Source organism: Parus major, chromosome 2 (genome assembly GCF_001522545.3).
Source record: "Parus major isolate Abel chromosome 2, Parus_major1.1, whole genome shotgun sequence".
Taxonomy (NCBI): Eukaryota; Metazoa; Chordata; class Aves; order Passeriformes; family Paridae; genus Parus; species Parus major.
In genome coordinates this window covers 55,497,804-55,514,125 of record NC_031769.1, presented here as the reverse complement: position 1 = coordinate 55,514,125, position 16,322 = coordinate 55,497,804, and the positions used below count along the sequence as shown (strand labels likewise).

The 16,322-nt window shown below is 41.9% G+C and overlaps 1 protein-coding gene across 1 annotated transcript; it reads right to left on the bottom strand.

Annotated features, from left to right (window-relative positions):
- Positions 1–244: 244 nt before the first annotated feature.
- On the bottom strand, positions 245–16,084 carry IGFBP3 (insulin like growth factor binding protein 3). Its single transcript, XM_015619921.3, has 4 exons — positions 15,076–16,084; positions 10,717–10,943; positions 8,003–8,122; positions 245–1,754 (listed from the first exon to the last, which is right to left on the bottom strand). Exons 1-4 carry the CDS (start codon positions 15,458–15,460, stop codon positions 1,629–1,631), a joined length of 858 nt encoding a protein of 285 aa, XP_015475407.1. The 5' UTR covers positions 15,461–16,084; the 3' UTR covers positions 245–1,628.
- Between the last annotated feature and the right edge of the window lie 238 nt (positions 16,085–16,322).

The following is a 16,322-nucleotide window of genomic DNA, read 5'->3' as shown; positions in this document are numbered from 1 at the left end:
CAGTGATATCAAACATTTATAGTGAGACATATAAGAATATATATTTATATAAATATATAAAATATTTATATAAAATATATAAATAAATACATATACAAAATATGGCATTATTTTTCCAGAGAGATGATACATTTCACAGGCCACCTTTCCTTATCCAGATTTCACTGTCATACAGAATTTTTCACAAAGTACATTAAACAATCAGCCTCAAAAAAAAAAAAAAATAAATCTGCCAAAGCCCTCCTTATGTGAAAGCATCACATACCACAACAAAACCAAATCACTTCTCTTCCAATTAAAAAGACATGTAGCACTATGGCAGACAGTGAGTTTAACTATTTAAACCAAATGGTTCTTTTTCTATGCTTAGATGCAGGCAAATGATTCCACCATAGTCAAAGAAAGCAACAATTTTGTGTCGCATAAATGAAATGCGTGGGTCTCAAGACCCCATCTTGTCAACGTTGTTTTCAACAGGAGTTCCTCATACAGAGTAAGTGCTTTGGCAGAAGGTACCAAGACAACACAGACTAGATACACCTTTTCAAAATAAATAAGCAAATGCAAAGAGTAGTACTGTAACAGCAATTTTTTCTCCATGAATATTCTGTATGAGTGTAAGCAGTAAATGGAGGAAATGTAAGCCCTGTTGCACAAACTGAAGCAACATACAGACAGAAGAAAGCTTTACCAAGAGCTTCAGTGCGATTGTTATCCTTTCCAGTGGCATAATTCAGTGATGGGTACATTAGAATTACCAATAAAATAATTAAGAAAAATATTATCTTGGTATTTGTAGTTATATCAAATAATAAAACTCAATCCCTTCTGGAAACATTTCCTTTGCTTCAAAAATTCATTTCTTTTACCTAGAACAGGTCAGTGTGTATGCATACAGATTTATACATATTTGCAAATCATCCCATAACCTTACTTTACTTTCTCTTTGCATACAGATGTATACACTAGAGTTACTGTGTAATATTTGGTATTCACATGTTACATTTAAATAAAGTTTATTAAAAAACAATTATATTAAATACAGACTAACAGAATATTCATAATATATTTTACAGAAAAAAATAGCCACGTCTTTATTTTAGAAATACATTTCTTTAAAAAGTTCTTTGAGATTTTTATAAAACTTTTTACCCGTGAAGACAAGTTTCCCATCAGACCTGTAAAAAAACTTAACCTTTAAATCATTGTGGGTTTTTTGGTTTTGTTTTTCTTTTTAATACTTTTACAAGCTTAACGTCTATAAAATCTTTAAAAAACCCGATATCTTTTGGGATCAAATTGGTCACAGGCCATTCTTTAAAAAGTCAGTGGAGACTCCCTGATTCCATTCTGAAGTGCCTTTTGTTTTTCTCTCTCTGGGTATCAATAGTGCAGGTTTACATGGGAATTCAGAGCTCCCTACACATCCCATAGGAAGCTCGATGTGTGTCAGTGGCAGGGTGCAGCTGCAGCAGCATCCACAGAGGCTGCAACTCCCCATGTGCTGCAGGAGGCAGAGCTTGTTACTCCACACACAGTGCAGTCCCACAGTGTTTGCCCAGCCCCTCCAAGGTCTCTGTGAGGTCCAGTGGCCGTGCACAGATGCCAGAAGAGCTGGCACTTAGCCCTCATTTGCTTTCCAAGTTATAGCAGTGGACATCTCCTTTTCCCTTCCCATCATACCCAGGAAGTGGCTGTCCATATTTATCCACGCACCAGCAATAACCTCTTTTTCGGCCTTTGGATGGGCGACACTGAAACATAATAGAAGACCCGGTTAGCATGAATTTTGTTTTCTCTGCTTGTAGTATTAGACAGCAGGGATTCCTGCTCCTCTGATAGCTGCACTTCAATATCCTGACAATATCTGACAGAATCAAACAGAATATTTGTTACCACGACAAAGTATTTCAATAAAAATTTACCTTCTCTCCCCATCAATCCCTCTGTAGCCTAACTACTCTGTAATAAAACTGCACTGAGAACTACCAGGAAAGAGGCTTAGGAAGTGCTCCCTATCATATTGGGAAACACAGCTGCCCCCTTTGAATACCATGCAACAGTATGGGCTAGTGACTGAACCTATCTTTAGAAAAAAAATTTAGCAGATATGTTCTACACTAAAGAACAGGTCTGGCAAAGACAACCATCGCACCAAGACACACACTTGGTTTGCATCTGTTTACTGCAGGAAATTAACAGTGTAGCTGACACTTATTAACAGATATATACTCCTTTTGTAGTGTAGTTATTGCAAAAGCTGCTAGGTGAACTAGAACTTTACATGTATATTTTTCTATTAAAAAGTTGGTGTATCTACTAGTCTGTAACATGACCACTTTACATTAACTGCTTGAATTCACCAACAGTGCTGACCAATCTGAAACTATCACAGGCAATAACAATGAACCTCTTTAGAAGCAGTAATGCAGTAAATATGCATTATAAAGTCTACTACATACTAAGTAAGCAATGCTCCTCCCAAGGAACCAAGAATGGCAAAAACTAGACTAAAGGAGATAACATGCTGCAGACTGCATTCAGTATGCAACCCTAGATGCAATTACGTTACCATGAACCTCTGTGACCTTGCGAGGGTTTTACCCATTCATAAGACATATCCAGAATCTCACTAGGTTTGCAATGGTCAGCCTCACTGTCAGCTCATGCTTTGAGATTTGGTGATACAGGATTTGCTTCAAATGCAAACAAGGGTGGCTGTTTACTCAGGACATACTGACAAAAGAGGCAACGAGACAAGCACACACAGTTTCCTGTGGTTTTGTCTGTTGCATTGCCAGTATGAAGGAAGACTGGCTACACTGGTCCCTCAACACTGTCCAGTCTATCATTCAAGCAGAGCAATTGTTGCCCTCTGAGATCTCATTCAGAGTAATTCAGGTTTTCAGAGGTTCAGGCTGGTACAATCTGGTAAACTTCACCACTATCCCTGTAGTTCTTGTTCTCCAGAGTCTCATAGGCATGGCCCAATGTCTCAGGAGGCCAGTGGCTCACATAAGTGCATTTCCCATGTGCAGGTACACAAGAAAACATGAAGCAAGTGTTGGGCTTCACATGCTGTTCAAAGTGACTGATCCTTTCCATGTCTAGTTTAGTATCTCAGGTGACTGTGCTATCTTGGACAGAACTAGGAATACAGATCACTTTCAGACAGCCTGCACCAGCGCACTGGCCCATCAGCCAATTGACTTGTGGCAGCACAGAGTAGACCTCACTAAGACCTTGTGAAAGAGAGATGGAAGCCAGTCACACATTAGGTACAAATTGTTCAAACAAGTCAACATCTTGTTTATTTTATTTTACCATTAATTAAGTAATGTTATTCAGCATAACTGCAAATTAATCCACCCTTCTGATATATTATTGAGTAAAATGCCCAATGCAGAAATAATGCAATGCCTTCTCTACTATGAATCTGAAAATTTGCTTCAGCATTAGCCCTATGAAAATGGACAGCAGTAGGATAACAAGATCCAGCTTAACGTACATATCAGCTTAGTTTTAGAAGAGGATAAAGAAGTTCAAACCTACTGGGAAAACAGCTACGTTCACTGAATTAAATGGTTACCTGCACTTCAGTTCTTATCTGTTACTAAATCTTCAAACATAAGTCCTACAACTTACATTTATTTTCTCAAAAGCCCGACTAGAACTTAGATGTATTCTCCAGGATGACCATGGGTGTCTGCTCAACGTCCACTGATGTCAAGGAAAATTTTTCTTCAGTGCTGACAGTGAATGGACTGAACTCTAGCTTAAGTATTATTAACATTTAATGATTTAAATTTTTCATGTTCAAAACAGAGGAATTAATAAATAGCAGCCTTTGCACAATTTAATTTTACAAAAAGGACACTGAACCAGCACTTCTAGAGTTGTTTTCCCGACAAAGTAGGCACAGATGGAGCCCAAAGAGCATAGGGCTTCTGGCTGCCAGCCTGTTGCTCTGGCAAAGAAATTACATTTCTGCTAATAATAGTAACATAGCCTCCCCTTTTAGAAGTACTATATGAAGTATGTTACACAACTCTCGCTGATTCATAGGCTTGCTTCACTCTCAAAACAAATGATCAATTAAAGCTCTCATGGTGTTGGTATTGCTTTTAACAGCTTTTAACAGCTGCACAATCAATTTTCAGAATTAATTACTACATGAAGGTAATCTGCAGAAATGCCTTTCCTACTACTATTTTTCTTACTTCTTCTAGACAATCCATTAGAAAAGCAAAACTCTTAGATCATTCAATAGCTCAACTAACACTATGAGAAAACTATCTTTTCCAAGTGATTTTTTTCTACCCACTCAGCCATGCTGTCAATAGTAAAGCACTTCAGATTAAAAAGAGATGCTTTTATCTTGAAACAGACAACAATCCCTACAGAAGTGGTAGACAGGTCATATGGAAAAACATATATATAAATATTTGTATGAATTCTGTACTCCACATACATTTCTAAGCTCTATTCAGCTATTCATGAAGTACGACTTCGTAAGTTTAAAAAGTTGGAAAACTGCCCAAGCAGTGGAGACAGTAATTACTTCTGATAGAAACACCAGCTGCCATCTTCCATGCCACCTGCCTCTCTCCCTTCCACAAAGAAATGCCACAGAGGCATTTATGGGGCACAGTAGAGCATATGGTATCCCACTGAATTCCTGGTCAGTCCAGAGGGCTCCATGGAGCTACAACCATGGTCTTCAGGAACAGACTGCAGACAACCTTGACATATACCTCAGGCCGTTTTGGCTCCTGGCAAGCACAGCTCTGTTTTCAGTGGAACGATGCCAGCTCACATTTGGGTTAGTATCTGGCTCCAGTATACAAACATGGGGCAATTCTAGTAATTGCCTCATATAATAATTCTAATTTCATCAAAACCTTTCTTCCCATGCTTGAGGTTGAAATGTGCCTGTATCAACTAATTATGCAAAAATATACCAATATAGCACAGTTGAATAGTACAACCTTACATGTGTGATTAAGACAAAGAATCATAAATTTTAATAGGTCTGATTTTAAAGTTTATGTATAAACAAAAGGTGTGAAATATTTTTCATGTTATACCCTGACATATAAATTTATGTTCTAAGAAGTGTTTCACATATGCAGATTATTCTCCATGGTTATTCCTGAAAAATCAATTTCTAGATAACCATGGAAAGTAAGTGCTATCAACTTGACTGGAAGACCAGATGACCAGGAAGGCAGAATATGTGAGAAACACTGAGTGCCTCCTAAAAGAGTTTTAATGGTGCCAGCGTGATCATAATTTATCAGATTCCTACTATCCCAAAACTACTACATTCTCATCCTAGACCATGGTTTTGACAACTGTTTCTAAAATTCAAAATACCTAGCTTGCATTCATTTTTTCATTGCTTTACTGTCTACTTCCTAACCTATTATTCCTAGACCATGGTTTTGACAACTGTTTCTAAAATTCAAAATACCTAGCTTGCATTCATTTTTTCATTGCTTTACTGTCTACTTCCTAACCTATTACTCTGAATTTTGTGACAATAGAATATAATTCAATTACAGACTGAACATGGCTAATAATGGCATGAAGGGAATTAATAAAACAGCATAGCATTCTGTTAATGAGATTAGACACTGCTCACAGTATCTAAAATATCAGATACTGATGCTTCAAAAAGAAAACCAAACAAGCACAATTGTCACAATTACTTGCAAAGAGTTAATTTCATCTGGACAGTACTCACTACCTTCTCAAACTGATGGGTTTTTCCTAGGAGTTAATTCTATGAGGGCAACTATTATTTTTGGTTTGTATTTTGTTGGTGAGAGAAGCAGGCTGCCTCTCCAAGTCCCTTCTCTGAGGGATTGTTCCCAGGGCTGATCAAGGCTCATTTACAGAATCAGCAACCCAAGTGAATTTCATGTAGAATGTTTACTCATGTGGGCTCCATCTGTGGGCATCTCCTGCAAGACCCTGAGTCATCTCAAACGACCATTGCAACTACTGGAACCTGTGTAAATTGGCACAGTGCTTGACAAGGCTGGTTAGGTATGAAAGTGTCCCTTCTTTTTCTATATATGCTGACCGGATGGGCTATTGCACATAGTGCAAGAACCTTTCCTAAAGAAGTTTTAAGAGTTTCCAGGCAGCACAGACAACACACAGAGGACAAAAGTCTCTATTTGCTTTGTACCAACACCTTATTCTCGTAAATCAGCTTCTAGGAACAAATACTAGGTAAGACTATTATCTGTCTTCCGTATTTTTTTTTCTTTGTATTTCCTTTTCTTTGCCTTGGTGATAGAACTATGACTGTATTTTAAAGTACAATCCTCCTTTCAAGTAAGCCACTTTAATACGTGCTTAGTGAGGATCTGATTTACTACCCACAATGCCAGAGATTACTTGCAAACCACCACATTTTTGCAGACAAAGCAAAAACCTCAGAGTCCAAAGAAAGATGAAAGGAAGATCTACTGAACAAAGTAAATACCCGTCTGCAGTCTTCTATAATACATACAGAAGGAAAAGGGCTACGGCACACTTGAGTGCCTTGAACACAGTCAAATGATGTGCTGTTCTAGAACAGCTAAGAAAATACTTTTATGACAGAGGCACAAAACACAGTCCTGGTCTCACTCTGCATAGCAGTCCAATGCATTTTCTGAAAACAAGCAGACAGAGATGTGAGCATTGCTCTCTGCTAGTGTTAGAAGCACAATATGGCTGACGCAGGTTTCTCAAAGCTTCAGGCAACAAAAAGAAACTTCCCCTGCTTGGGAGTTGCCACCATCTGCTCAGGAAAGGCTGGGAAGCATAGAAAAGCTCAGCAGCATGTACCAAAGGTCAAACAGCACTGTCAATGCTGGACTGATGGCAGAAAGGAAGGCTGGAAATCTCACCCCTGTTATAAATGCCCCCATCTGACACTGACAGCTTATTGCAGAGCTCCAGGGAATACTAGAAAGGGAAAGACTGTTTCTAAGAAAGCTGAAAGCCAAAAAATGGAGAGGTACCATTCCTAAAATAAGGTTGCCTAGCCAGAGCCAATTGACTGCTCACTTCCAATCTATGAACTGCATTATCTAGCAATAGAGTCAGCCACTCCTTCGGTTACCAGAGACAGAGAGGTCAATTTGTGTAAACCCAAAGGGAAAGACATGATGGTCCACAAAGAAAATCTGTCCTTGGGAAAAGTCTTAGAGAGACCTTTGAATTCAGGAAATTTTGAAATTATACCAAGAAATGCATATTTGGAGGCAGGCCACTAACTAATCTTGGATGGGATGTGCACACTAAACAAAGAACCTGACACATCTTGTACTTCCCCAAGTTCTTAATGAACTTCAATGGCAGCACTGAATGGAGAACACTGCTGTAGCTCAATCCAACACAACTAAAGCATAAATACCCACAGTTTTGGTCAGCATTTGTCAAGAAAGGTCAAAACCTCACAACCAGGAAGGGCTGAGAAACCATCCTTGCTTCAGACTAACTACTAGAAGTATCACTTTCATGATAACATGACTTGGATTTTGGAAGTGATCTGTGCAGCACATAAAGGACAGATACATACCTTTCTCAAGTTGCTTTATGTAATATGATCCAGTGTAGTTCTTCTAGGAACTCTCAAGCAGCTATTTACAATTCAAAGCATTGATCTATTGCAGTCATATGGTGACTGCAACATTAGCTCTGTGGGTTATTGTAGAGGCACTGCTTATTTTAAACCAAAGGGCATTAGTATCTAGGACACCAGTCAACCCATGTGTGATTAGGTATGAAGTTTCTCAAATCAATCTGTTGTCATGACCAACAGAAAATAAAAATACTAACCCCACTTGACAAGGTTCAGCACTATTGGATCAGGTCTTAAAACTGGAAATTAACTAGTTCCTCTGCAAAATGATATATAATGCACCTTGCTATCTAGATCCTTCAACAAAGATGCAGAAAAGGTGAAATGCATTCACTGAAATGATCAAAACTCTGTACTTACTTGCTTTTTCTTGTAGAATCCCTTCTTGTCACAATTTGGAATATGAAATCCCCTGGGACTCAAGACATTCAGGATCTTTAGGTGGTTTAAAGTGTCTTCCATTTCTCTACGACATGGACCCTGTTAACAAGCACATTTTAAAAAACACATGAAACTTCACTCCCAAATTCCATCTTTCACTCAAGAGTTAATAAATCTTTAAAGGTCAAAAAAGCCCAAATCTAAACAAATCCATTAAAGCAGAGAGATGGCTGAATATATCAAAATCAGATTATTTACTAAAAAAAAAAATTAAAAACAAAAAAAAAAATCTGACTTTCTGCTCTATTCAAGATAAATTGATTTCTAAGGATTGAAGGCCCTGCATTATGCTGTGGGACATATTGGCATTTCCAGTTGAAATCACAGTCACATATACCTTTGGGAAGGCTTAACCAGTATGTAAATCAGTCACATATAGCATAACTTAAGTTTGGAAAAGCTGGCCTTGCACCTAGTGGGAAAAGAAGAAAGTAGACACTGGAAATACACGACTGGATAGGCCTTTCCCAATGACATTTGATTTTTTGTGATTCTGCTGGATTTGAAAGCTTAAATGCAATTGATTCAAGTGAAAATAAGTGGTTTGGCATAATGTATATATAAAATAGCTCAACTTTGGACAACAATTCCCAATTTCAACTGAAACAAATAAATGCAGTCATACAAAGTACCAGTTGCACACAACAGTCTCATTAGATAAGTACGTCACTTTTTTCCTCAGTTTCTTCATCTGCAAAAGGCTGATAACAAGGTAGTGAGGATTAGCTCTAGGACAATGACCCAAAAAGAGCTTCCAAGAAGCAGTTCTAAGAGCATTGGTCAAACAATGTGTCTCAAACACCAACTAATTATATCTCAAGGCAGCCCTTCAGGGTAGGGAGTAAAGCATTATGAGCCTCACTTTGCATTCAGAAAATCAAGAGCAGAGGACTTCACACTTTGCCAGAGGCCAAGAAGGCAGTCAGTGTCAGCAGTTGGATCAGGATTCAAGTGGCACAGCCTACAAACTCTGTGCTTAGCTACACTGCTATCTGGGTATATCACTGACTTGCACCACCAGCCCTTTTCTTCAGCAGAGACACAAAAAAAATTCTCTGCATGGCTTCATGGTTTAAAAACATTTAAGTTGCTGCACTGGCACAAAGACTCATTTGGTGCTGTTTTTAATTAGTGAAGTAATGACAGTTATACTTTCAAGTGGTAATATTAATAGTTTGCTCATGTAAAGGACCTTTAATGTGAGTGTCTGAAAGCATACAATCTCCAAAGTACTACTGGAGATTAAATAGGAGTTTTCTGGTCAGTAAAGACCTTCCTTGTTGCCTTCACGTTTTCTTTCTGTACTGATCTTACAAGTTATAAACACAGGCTTTAAATGGCTTCTCTTACTGCTCAAACGCACTTAGTGCAAATGACAGACATTCAGAGATTTGGTCCCACATTAGGCCTGCAAAAAGATTTTTCAAAATTTTAGTATCTAGTATCAAAAGCTAAGATGCAGACACAGCTAGAACTAGAGCATTTGCTGACAAAGGCACCTGTCCCTGATGGACTTATTCCAAGTTCTTAAAGACACAGCAGCCTTGGTAAACTGGTATACCTTTGCGCATGAACCCAACTATCACTACTCGTTTTAGTTAAGAATCTATTTCCTCAGAGTGACCAACCTTCATTCTCTTAGTGATGGCAGTTTTACTTCACATTTTTGGGAGGAGGACACACTGGAAGGCAGATACTGAAGTGATATGACTAGATAGGTGGACATCAGTGACAAACTAAAAAATAAGCTTCTCTTGGAAGCCACACTCTCTTCAGGAAGAGGTTTTCACCTCATACAAATTTCAAAACCCTCTTTTGAAGATGAGAAGCCATGTATGCTTTCACCATGCCTGTTTTGATAAAAGGCCAAAGTATATTCAGATGCATTTTTCAATCTATCTGGCCTAAGGCACAGGCTGGATGTCCAGAAAGAGAATTATTCTTGCCCTCAGATTAACAACACTCCAACTGCCCTGCAAATTCACAGGGCACAGGCAATAAGATGCAATGATAGATCACGCGACTCATGAGACTTTGCATTTAGGCAATGGCACCAAACAGCAACTGCAAGTGGAAGTGTTCAGCATGTCATACAGTGACTGTCTAGTCAAGATCCTAATCCTCAGCTCAGCCTAAACTTATCTCTCTTGATTTGCACCAGGCAGTGTATGAACACAGTGCCACTACATTCAACATGAAACATCTTTTTTCCATTACTGCAACTCAATTACACTGTTTGCAACCAAATTTAATGACGACACTATTAAACCTCTCCCAAGTCCACTCACACAAATGTGTGACACAGGGAGGAACAAGAACTTTCAACTTCTAAGAAAATTTAGTGAAGGTCGTGCTTGTATTTGATACAAACATCACTATGTTAGTCCTAAGTGCTTCCTGAAGACAATCTTCTTGGTCTGCTGACTGTGTATGCATTTGCAGAGTCAATAGATTTACCAGTTAAAATGCCACAATGTTCTAAAAGGCTGCAACAATTTCCAGTCTTCAGCTATTTACTGTAATTATTTATCTTGTCATATGCACAACATATATATATATACACACACACATATATACACATATGCACACATTCATATGCTGACAAATGCCTTCCTATTTACAGAAATACTTACATATTCAGTCTCTTGTTTGGATTCAGAAGAGAAATTCAATGTATCCGTACTCTGCGAATCATATTCAACTTTATAGCGTTGTGTATCTTTGGCTTGTACTTTCCTGATGATATCTATTTTGATGTGTGGTGGATGTGACTTGGAATCTGGCACTCTGTGAGAGTTTGGAATGGCCTGATTTTCTACGCTGCTGGTACTCCTGTCTTCTTCTGAATCACTGAAATTTCCTGTGTAAAGAACAAATGCAGAAGAAACGATGTTACTTGGCTGCCAGCTGTGTCTGTAAGGGCATAGAAACATAGAATATCCTGAGTTGGAAGGGACCCACAAGGCTCCTCAAGCCCAGCTCCTGGCCCTGCACAGGACAGCACTAAGAATCAAACCACATGCCTGACAGCACTGTTCAAACATTTCTTGAACTCTGTCAGTCTTGCTACTGAGACCACTTCCCTGCAGAGCCTGCCCTTCCTCTGAGTGAAGAACCTTTTCTTAATATTTAACCTCTACCTCCCCCAATACAGCTTCATTCCCTCAGATCCTATTACTGGTGACAAGCGAGAAGAGATCATTGCCTCCCCTTCTGCTTCCTTTTGTAAAAAAGCTGTAGAGCATGATGAGGTCTCCCCTCAAGCAACAAGCCACTAGATTAGCCTATGTGTTTAATTTTCCTTTTTACAAAAATACATAGCAGCATACAAAGCAATATACAAAAATATGAACTCTGTAGCATTCTGCACGTGTCAGCACCTTTGTTGCCAAGCGATGAGCTTTATGACTGGAGCATTCCCAGCGCTGCCCCGGCAGCGGCAGCCACGGCCGCGGTGGCCACTCGCCCCCATGCCCGCTGCAGAGCCGCCCGCCGGCGGCAGGGGGCAGGCCGGCACCGCAGGAGCGAAGCCGCCGCAGCCCCATCGGCGCCGGGGCGAGGATGCCTCCCCTCCGCCACTGCTGACTTCATCAACCCCAGATAAACGCGACCGGCTTCGGGCACTTATGGGCTGCAGTGTGGCTCTGCCTGCCCCGGGGCCGTAATTTTTTCCTTTTTTTTTTTTTTTTTTTTTCCCCCTTTCTTTTTTTCCCCTTATCAACTCTCACTCGCTGAGTTCCCTGGTTCTAATTAGTCATTTCTTTTTTTTTTTTTTTTCTGTAACTTTATTCAAATTCAACACACTGAATGGAACAGAAAAAGAACAGCACACTTTCGTTTCTCTGCTATTAACATAAAGAACATTTCTTGGTGTACAGAAAACGTTTTAAAAGTAATGGACAAAAACCGCCATTCATTCTGTAGTGGTTCCAACGACAAACACTTTTCCTCTTGAGCTTCAAAAATATTTTCTCTTTAAACTACCATCCACAAAAGGTCAGGAGAAGCACATTTTCCTAACATACTCCATAAGTTCAGGGTTCCTGTACCTTCTAAGGTACTTGTCTACGATGCATTTCTCTCTGTTAGGAGATTCCTGCAGTGCAACTGTAACTACTTGCAGTTCCTCCAGGGAATTTTTCCAGTTAAGGTATTCCTAACAGCTAAGTAATAACTGAGCCCCACTTCTTGTCTTGCCATCTCAGCTCCTGGCTTTTTTTTTTTTTTTTTTTTTAAGGAAATCCTATTGGGACTGCACAATGATAACATCCCATACTAAAATCATACTCCATGACTCACTAAAAAAAAAAATAAAATAAAATCACAAAAGGTGAGAAATTCAGTACTGAAAATCCATGTTCACATAGTTTGTCATTGCTAAATATTTCAACACAGGGAGTACAGTGGCACTGCCAATACACAGGAATGGGGGAAGAGGAAGAGGGTTCTGAGTTAACATTCTGGTACTGGTGGTTTTAGTGCAGCCACTGCTGGCAGTGGACATAATTGACCAGGAAAATCCAAATCACAGTGCAAATGGATTAAGGAAGTCTTAAGTCCAAATTTCCTGGCTTTTGTGGGTTTCAGTCAGACTCTCAGCAATATTTGAACATATTTTTGGTGGTTTAATGTCCTGTTCTGAAACAGTAGTATTTTTCCTCCATATTCTCAATGAAATTTGCAAGAAATTAGTCATTAAAATGTTATAAACCTGAATCTACATTTTCTGCAATCAGTCCAGTTCATTAGTTTTTCTCTTCTACCAAAAAATAAGCAGAAAATATTCTTAACATGCACTGAGTATCCATGACCATGTCTGGTCATTTCATTTTAGAGAGGCCACCATAGTTCAGTAGCACTTCTTACACTTCAGATTTAAATGGTCATATTGCCACATCTTAAACTGTAAAGCATGTTTAATTAACTCCTTTTCCCAAAACTTGGTGTCATGCTAGATTTACATCCTATTAAGAGAAACTGAACTGCGAGTAATGAGAGTTACCCGTTCTCCATTTATATTATTTTATTATTTTTTTTTTTTGAGATTAAAAGGGTTACAAATGCACACACTACTATTTAATGCTTTTGTGCCCAAAAAATCCAACTGGAAAGTCAGTGGCCTACTACAGTTTTTGTTATGATGCTACTGTAATACACTCTGGTCTATACCAACGTCTAGCAATTTCTGTGAACTAGGAAGGACCAACAGAATGGCACGTGATGCAGGACCTATCTGCATGTAAAGGAGATGATGTGATCCTGCTCAGAGAAGTGTATACCAGGGAGTGTTGGCTTGAAAGCTAGCAGTGGAGCAGTCCTCATGAGGAACTGGGCACTATGCATCATATAGGTTCTGGGTACTTCTCCCTTCTTGCACACCAGGTTTGCAAGTTTCACTCTTTGAATGTGAACTGTAAGGATCCTACTATGCACCTTTTAAGGAATCAAAAGTTCCTACGGATTTCAAAATGGGAGTTCTCCCTCAGACAAGAATGCAGAAATAAGAATTCAGCTGAAAATGGAAAGATTTTCAGCTAAGTACAACTTGTCTTTCCCTTTCTCCTTCTCTAACAGTCACTGTTGAAAGCACTACCCCTAGATTAAAGGGTACCAGCTCCCAAGTCCTGAGGAGACACTTCTTGTTTCCAGTGCTATTCCAAGGATGAACAGGATGAGCCAAGCGCACGTGATGAAGGAAGCTACTCGATGTTCCAAGGAGATTAAAAACTTCAGATAATACCGCCAAACCCTCATTCAAGTTGTCACAGCTTGGAAGCAGCACATAAATAATTATAATAAGGCATCTCCTATTATTCTAACAGGCAGTTAACCGGAGTACTGGTGCCACTTTCTCAGCTAAGGAATGGCTAGTCAAAGAGTCCCTACAACCTGGCAGAAAATCTTCGGGCTTTTTAAAAATGCAAACAGTGGAAAGCCTTTTGACACATTTTTCTATTAAATAAATGTTAACATACTTGCTGTTGGTTAGCAAACAGTTTAATTAAATGCTTGCATAAAGGGACTGTGCTCTCTCGATCTGAATCCCAAGTTTCCCTGTCTTAAGTTTTAAAATGTGCATGCTAACAGAACTTTTTCCAACCATCCCTTCCTTTTCTAATAAAACCCATTCTGTGAGTATCTCACTACAAGACATGGAAGAGGTACAGGAAATCTTCTTTTGACCGAGGATTTCTTTGCAGTACAGACAAAAAACAACGTCCTCTTAAACACTGTTGTACCAATGCTTTGTTCTGAATAACCACTTTTGCAGGCCAAAGGGATATTTAAATTTGTCTTTTCTTCTCTGTGCTCAGATTTCCCTGACTTACCCACGCTGCAGCGCAGAAGTTAGACCCCACTCTCTCGAGTTTTTTGCTCGCTCTCCTTCCAGGTACACCGGGGACAAACGGCGAGGATTACACCCGCTCTCTCCCTCCATCCAGGCTCTGTAGCCTGCCAGTCCCATGCACCCGCAGAAGCCACATGCAATCCCTCCCCCGCTCCCCCCTCCCTTTTTTTTTTTTTTTTTTTTTTTTTTTTAAATAAAGCAGCTCTGCCTCTTTTGCGAGGAGATACTTCTCAGCATCGGTGTTGAAGAAAACCGGTGTACACATAAATGAGGTGGAAGCGATTAATTGTCCTTTCCTTCAGTCAAAGCACACCCCCTTCAAAACGATCCCAGGCTCGGCTACGTGGCTACCGGCAGAGCCCCCCGCCCCCGGGCCGGCAGCGGGCGGACAGCGAGCGAGGGCCGTTTCCGGAGACAGAGCTCTGCCGTGAGCTCGCCCACGCCTCCCCGCTCGCCCTACTCCCTTTGTAACTTAAAACAAAAGAAAGCGACACACACACACACACAAAAAAATAAAAAATAAAAATAATAATAATAAAAAATAGCCCCAACAAAACCCAGCCCAACAAGAAAGCAGCGAGAATGGAGAGCGGCGCGCTGGAAAGCCACCCCTTCGCCTCCCAGCCCGGCGGCAGCCCCTTACCTGCAGCGTGCGGTCCCGGCAGCAGGAAGGCCCGCAGCCTGCCGCCCGCCGTAGCGTTAGTGCAGAGCCCGCGGCCCTCGAGCAGCGCCTGCAGCGGCCGCGCCTCTTCCCGCCGCGGCTGGCAGCTGAGCCCGGCGCCGCAGCGCTCCGTGTAGATGCCGCAGGGCTGCCCCGCGCGCAGGGCGCAGGTGAGGCAGCAGCCGCAGCCCGGCTCCCGCACCCGTTCGGGGCAGTCGGGCTGCAGGGGCTTGCACTGCTGCAGCGCCCGAGCGTCGCAAGGCTCGCAGCGGACCACCGGCCCCGCCAGCGCCGCCGCCGCCCGCCGGACCAGCAGCGCCAGCGCCGCCGCCGCCACTGCCCACAGCACGCCGGGCCGCGGCACCATGGCAACCGACGGAGGGGCCGCCGGGAGCCGCCCCCGCGCTCCCCGGCCGGGCAGAGCCCTGCGCGGGCGCTCTCACGCCGCCGCCGCGGGCGGAGGGAGCGGAGCGGCGCGGCCCCGGCCGCCTCCGAGGGGGCTGCGGGAAGCGGAGCCTGCCGGCGTGAGGAGGCGGAGAGCCGCGCTGCCGACACTCGCACGCCGGCCCTGTTTGCAGTCGCTTGCCCGCAGTCACATCAAGGCAGCAAAAGCTCGCTAGCAACAAAGGCAACTTTTTCCTTCTCTTCTTCCCCCTCCTCCCTGCAGAGCGCCTGGGTTACTTGGCTCGACAGTAACTTTTCTTTTTTTGCTACACACAACACTCAGAAAAAAAAAAAAGGAAAAAATAAATAAAAAACCTTTGCAAAAGTAAAAAAATAATAATAAAAAAAAAGCCAAGCCCAGACGGTCTGAAGAAAACTTAGTCCAAAAACGTTTCGGAAAAGAAGGAGAAAGTACCGAGAAGGAAAAAAATATAGATGGGGGGGAAAGAAAAAAGCGAGGATCCCTTCGTTTTATTCCCCGTGCTGCCTGCCTGCCTGCCTGCCAGCCAGCCAGCCGCTCTGGCCCGCTCCACTCCCCGCCACTCCGCACCCAGCTGTCCCCCGTGCCGTCCGTCCGCCCTATATAGTGCGGCGGCCGCCGGCCCGCCCCGCGCCATGAATAACGCGCGGCGCGGCGCGGCAGGGAGCGCCGGCCCTCGCCGGATCCAGCCTTCGGTCACGCAGAGCTGTGAGGGCGGTGCGGTGCGGTGCCGGGGACGGGGGGGGGACGCGGGGGACGCGGCGCTGCCGGGGGTTTATGGGCACTTCTTAGAAATCAGCTGTGA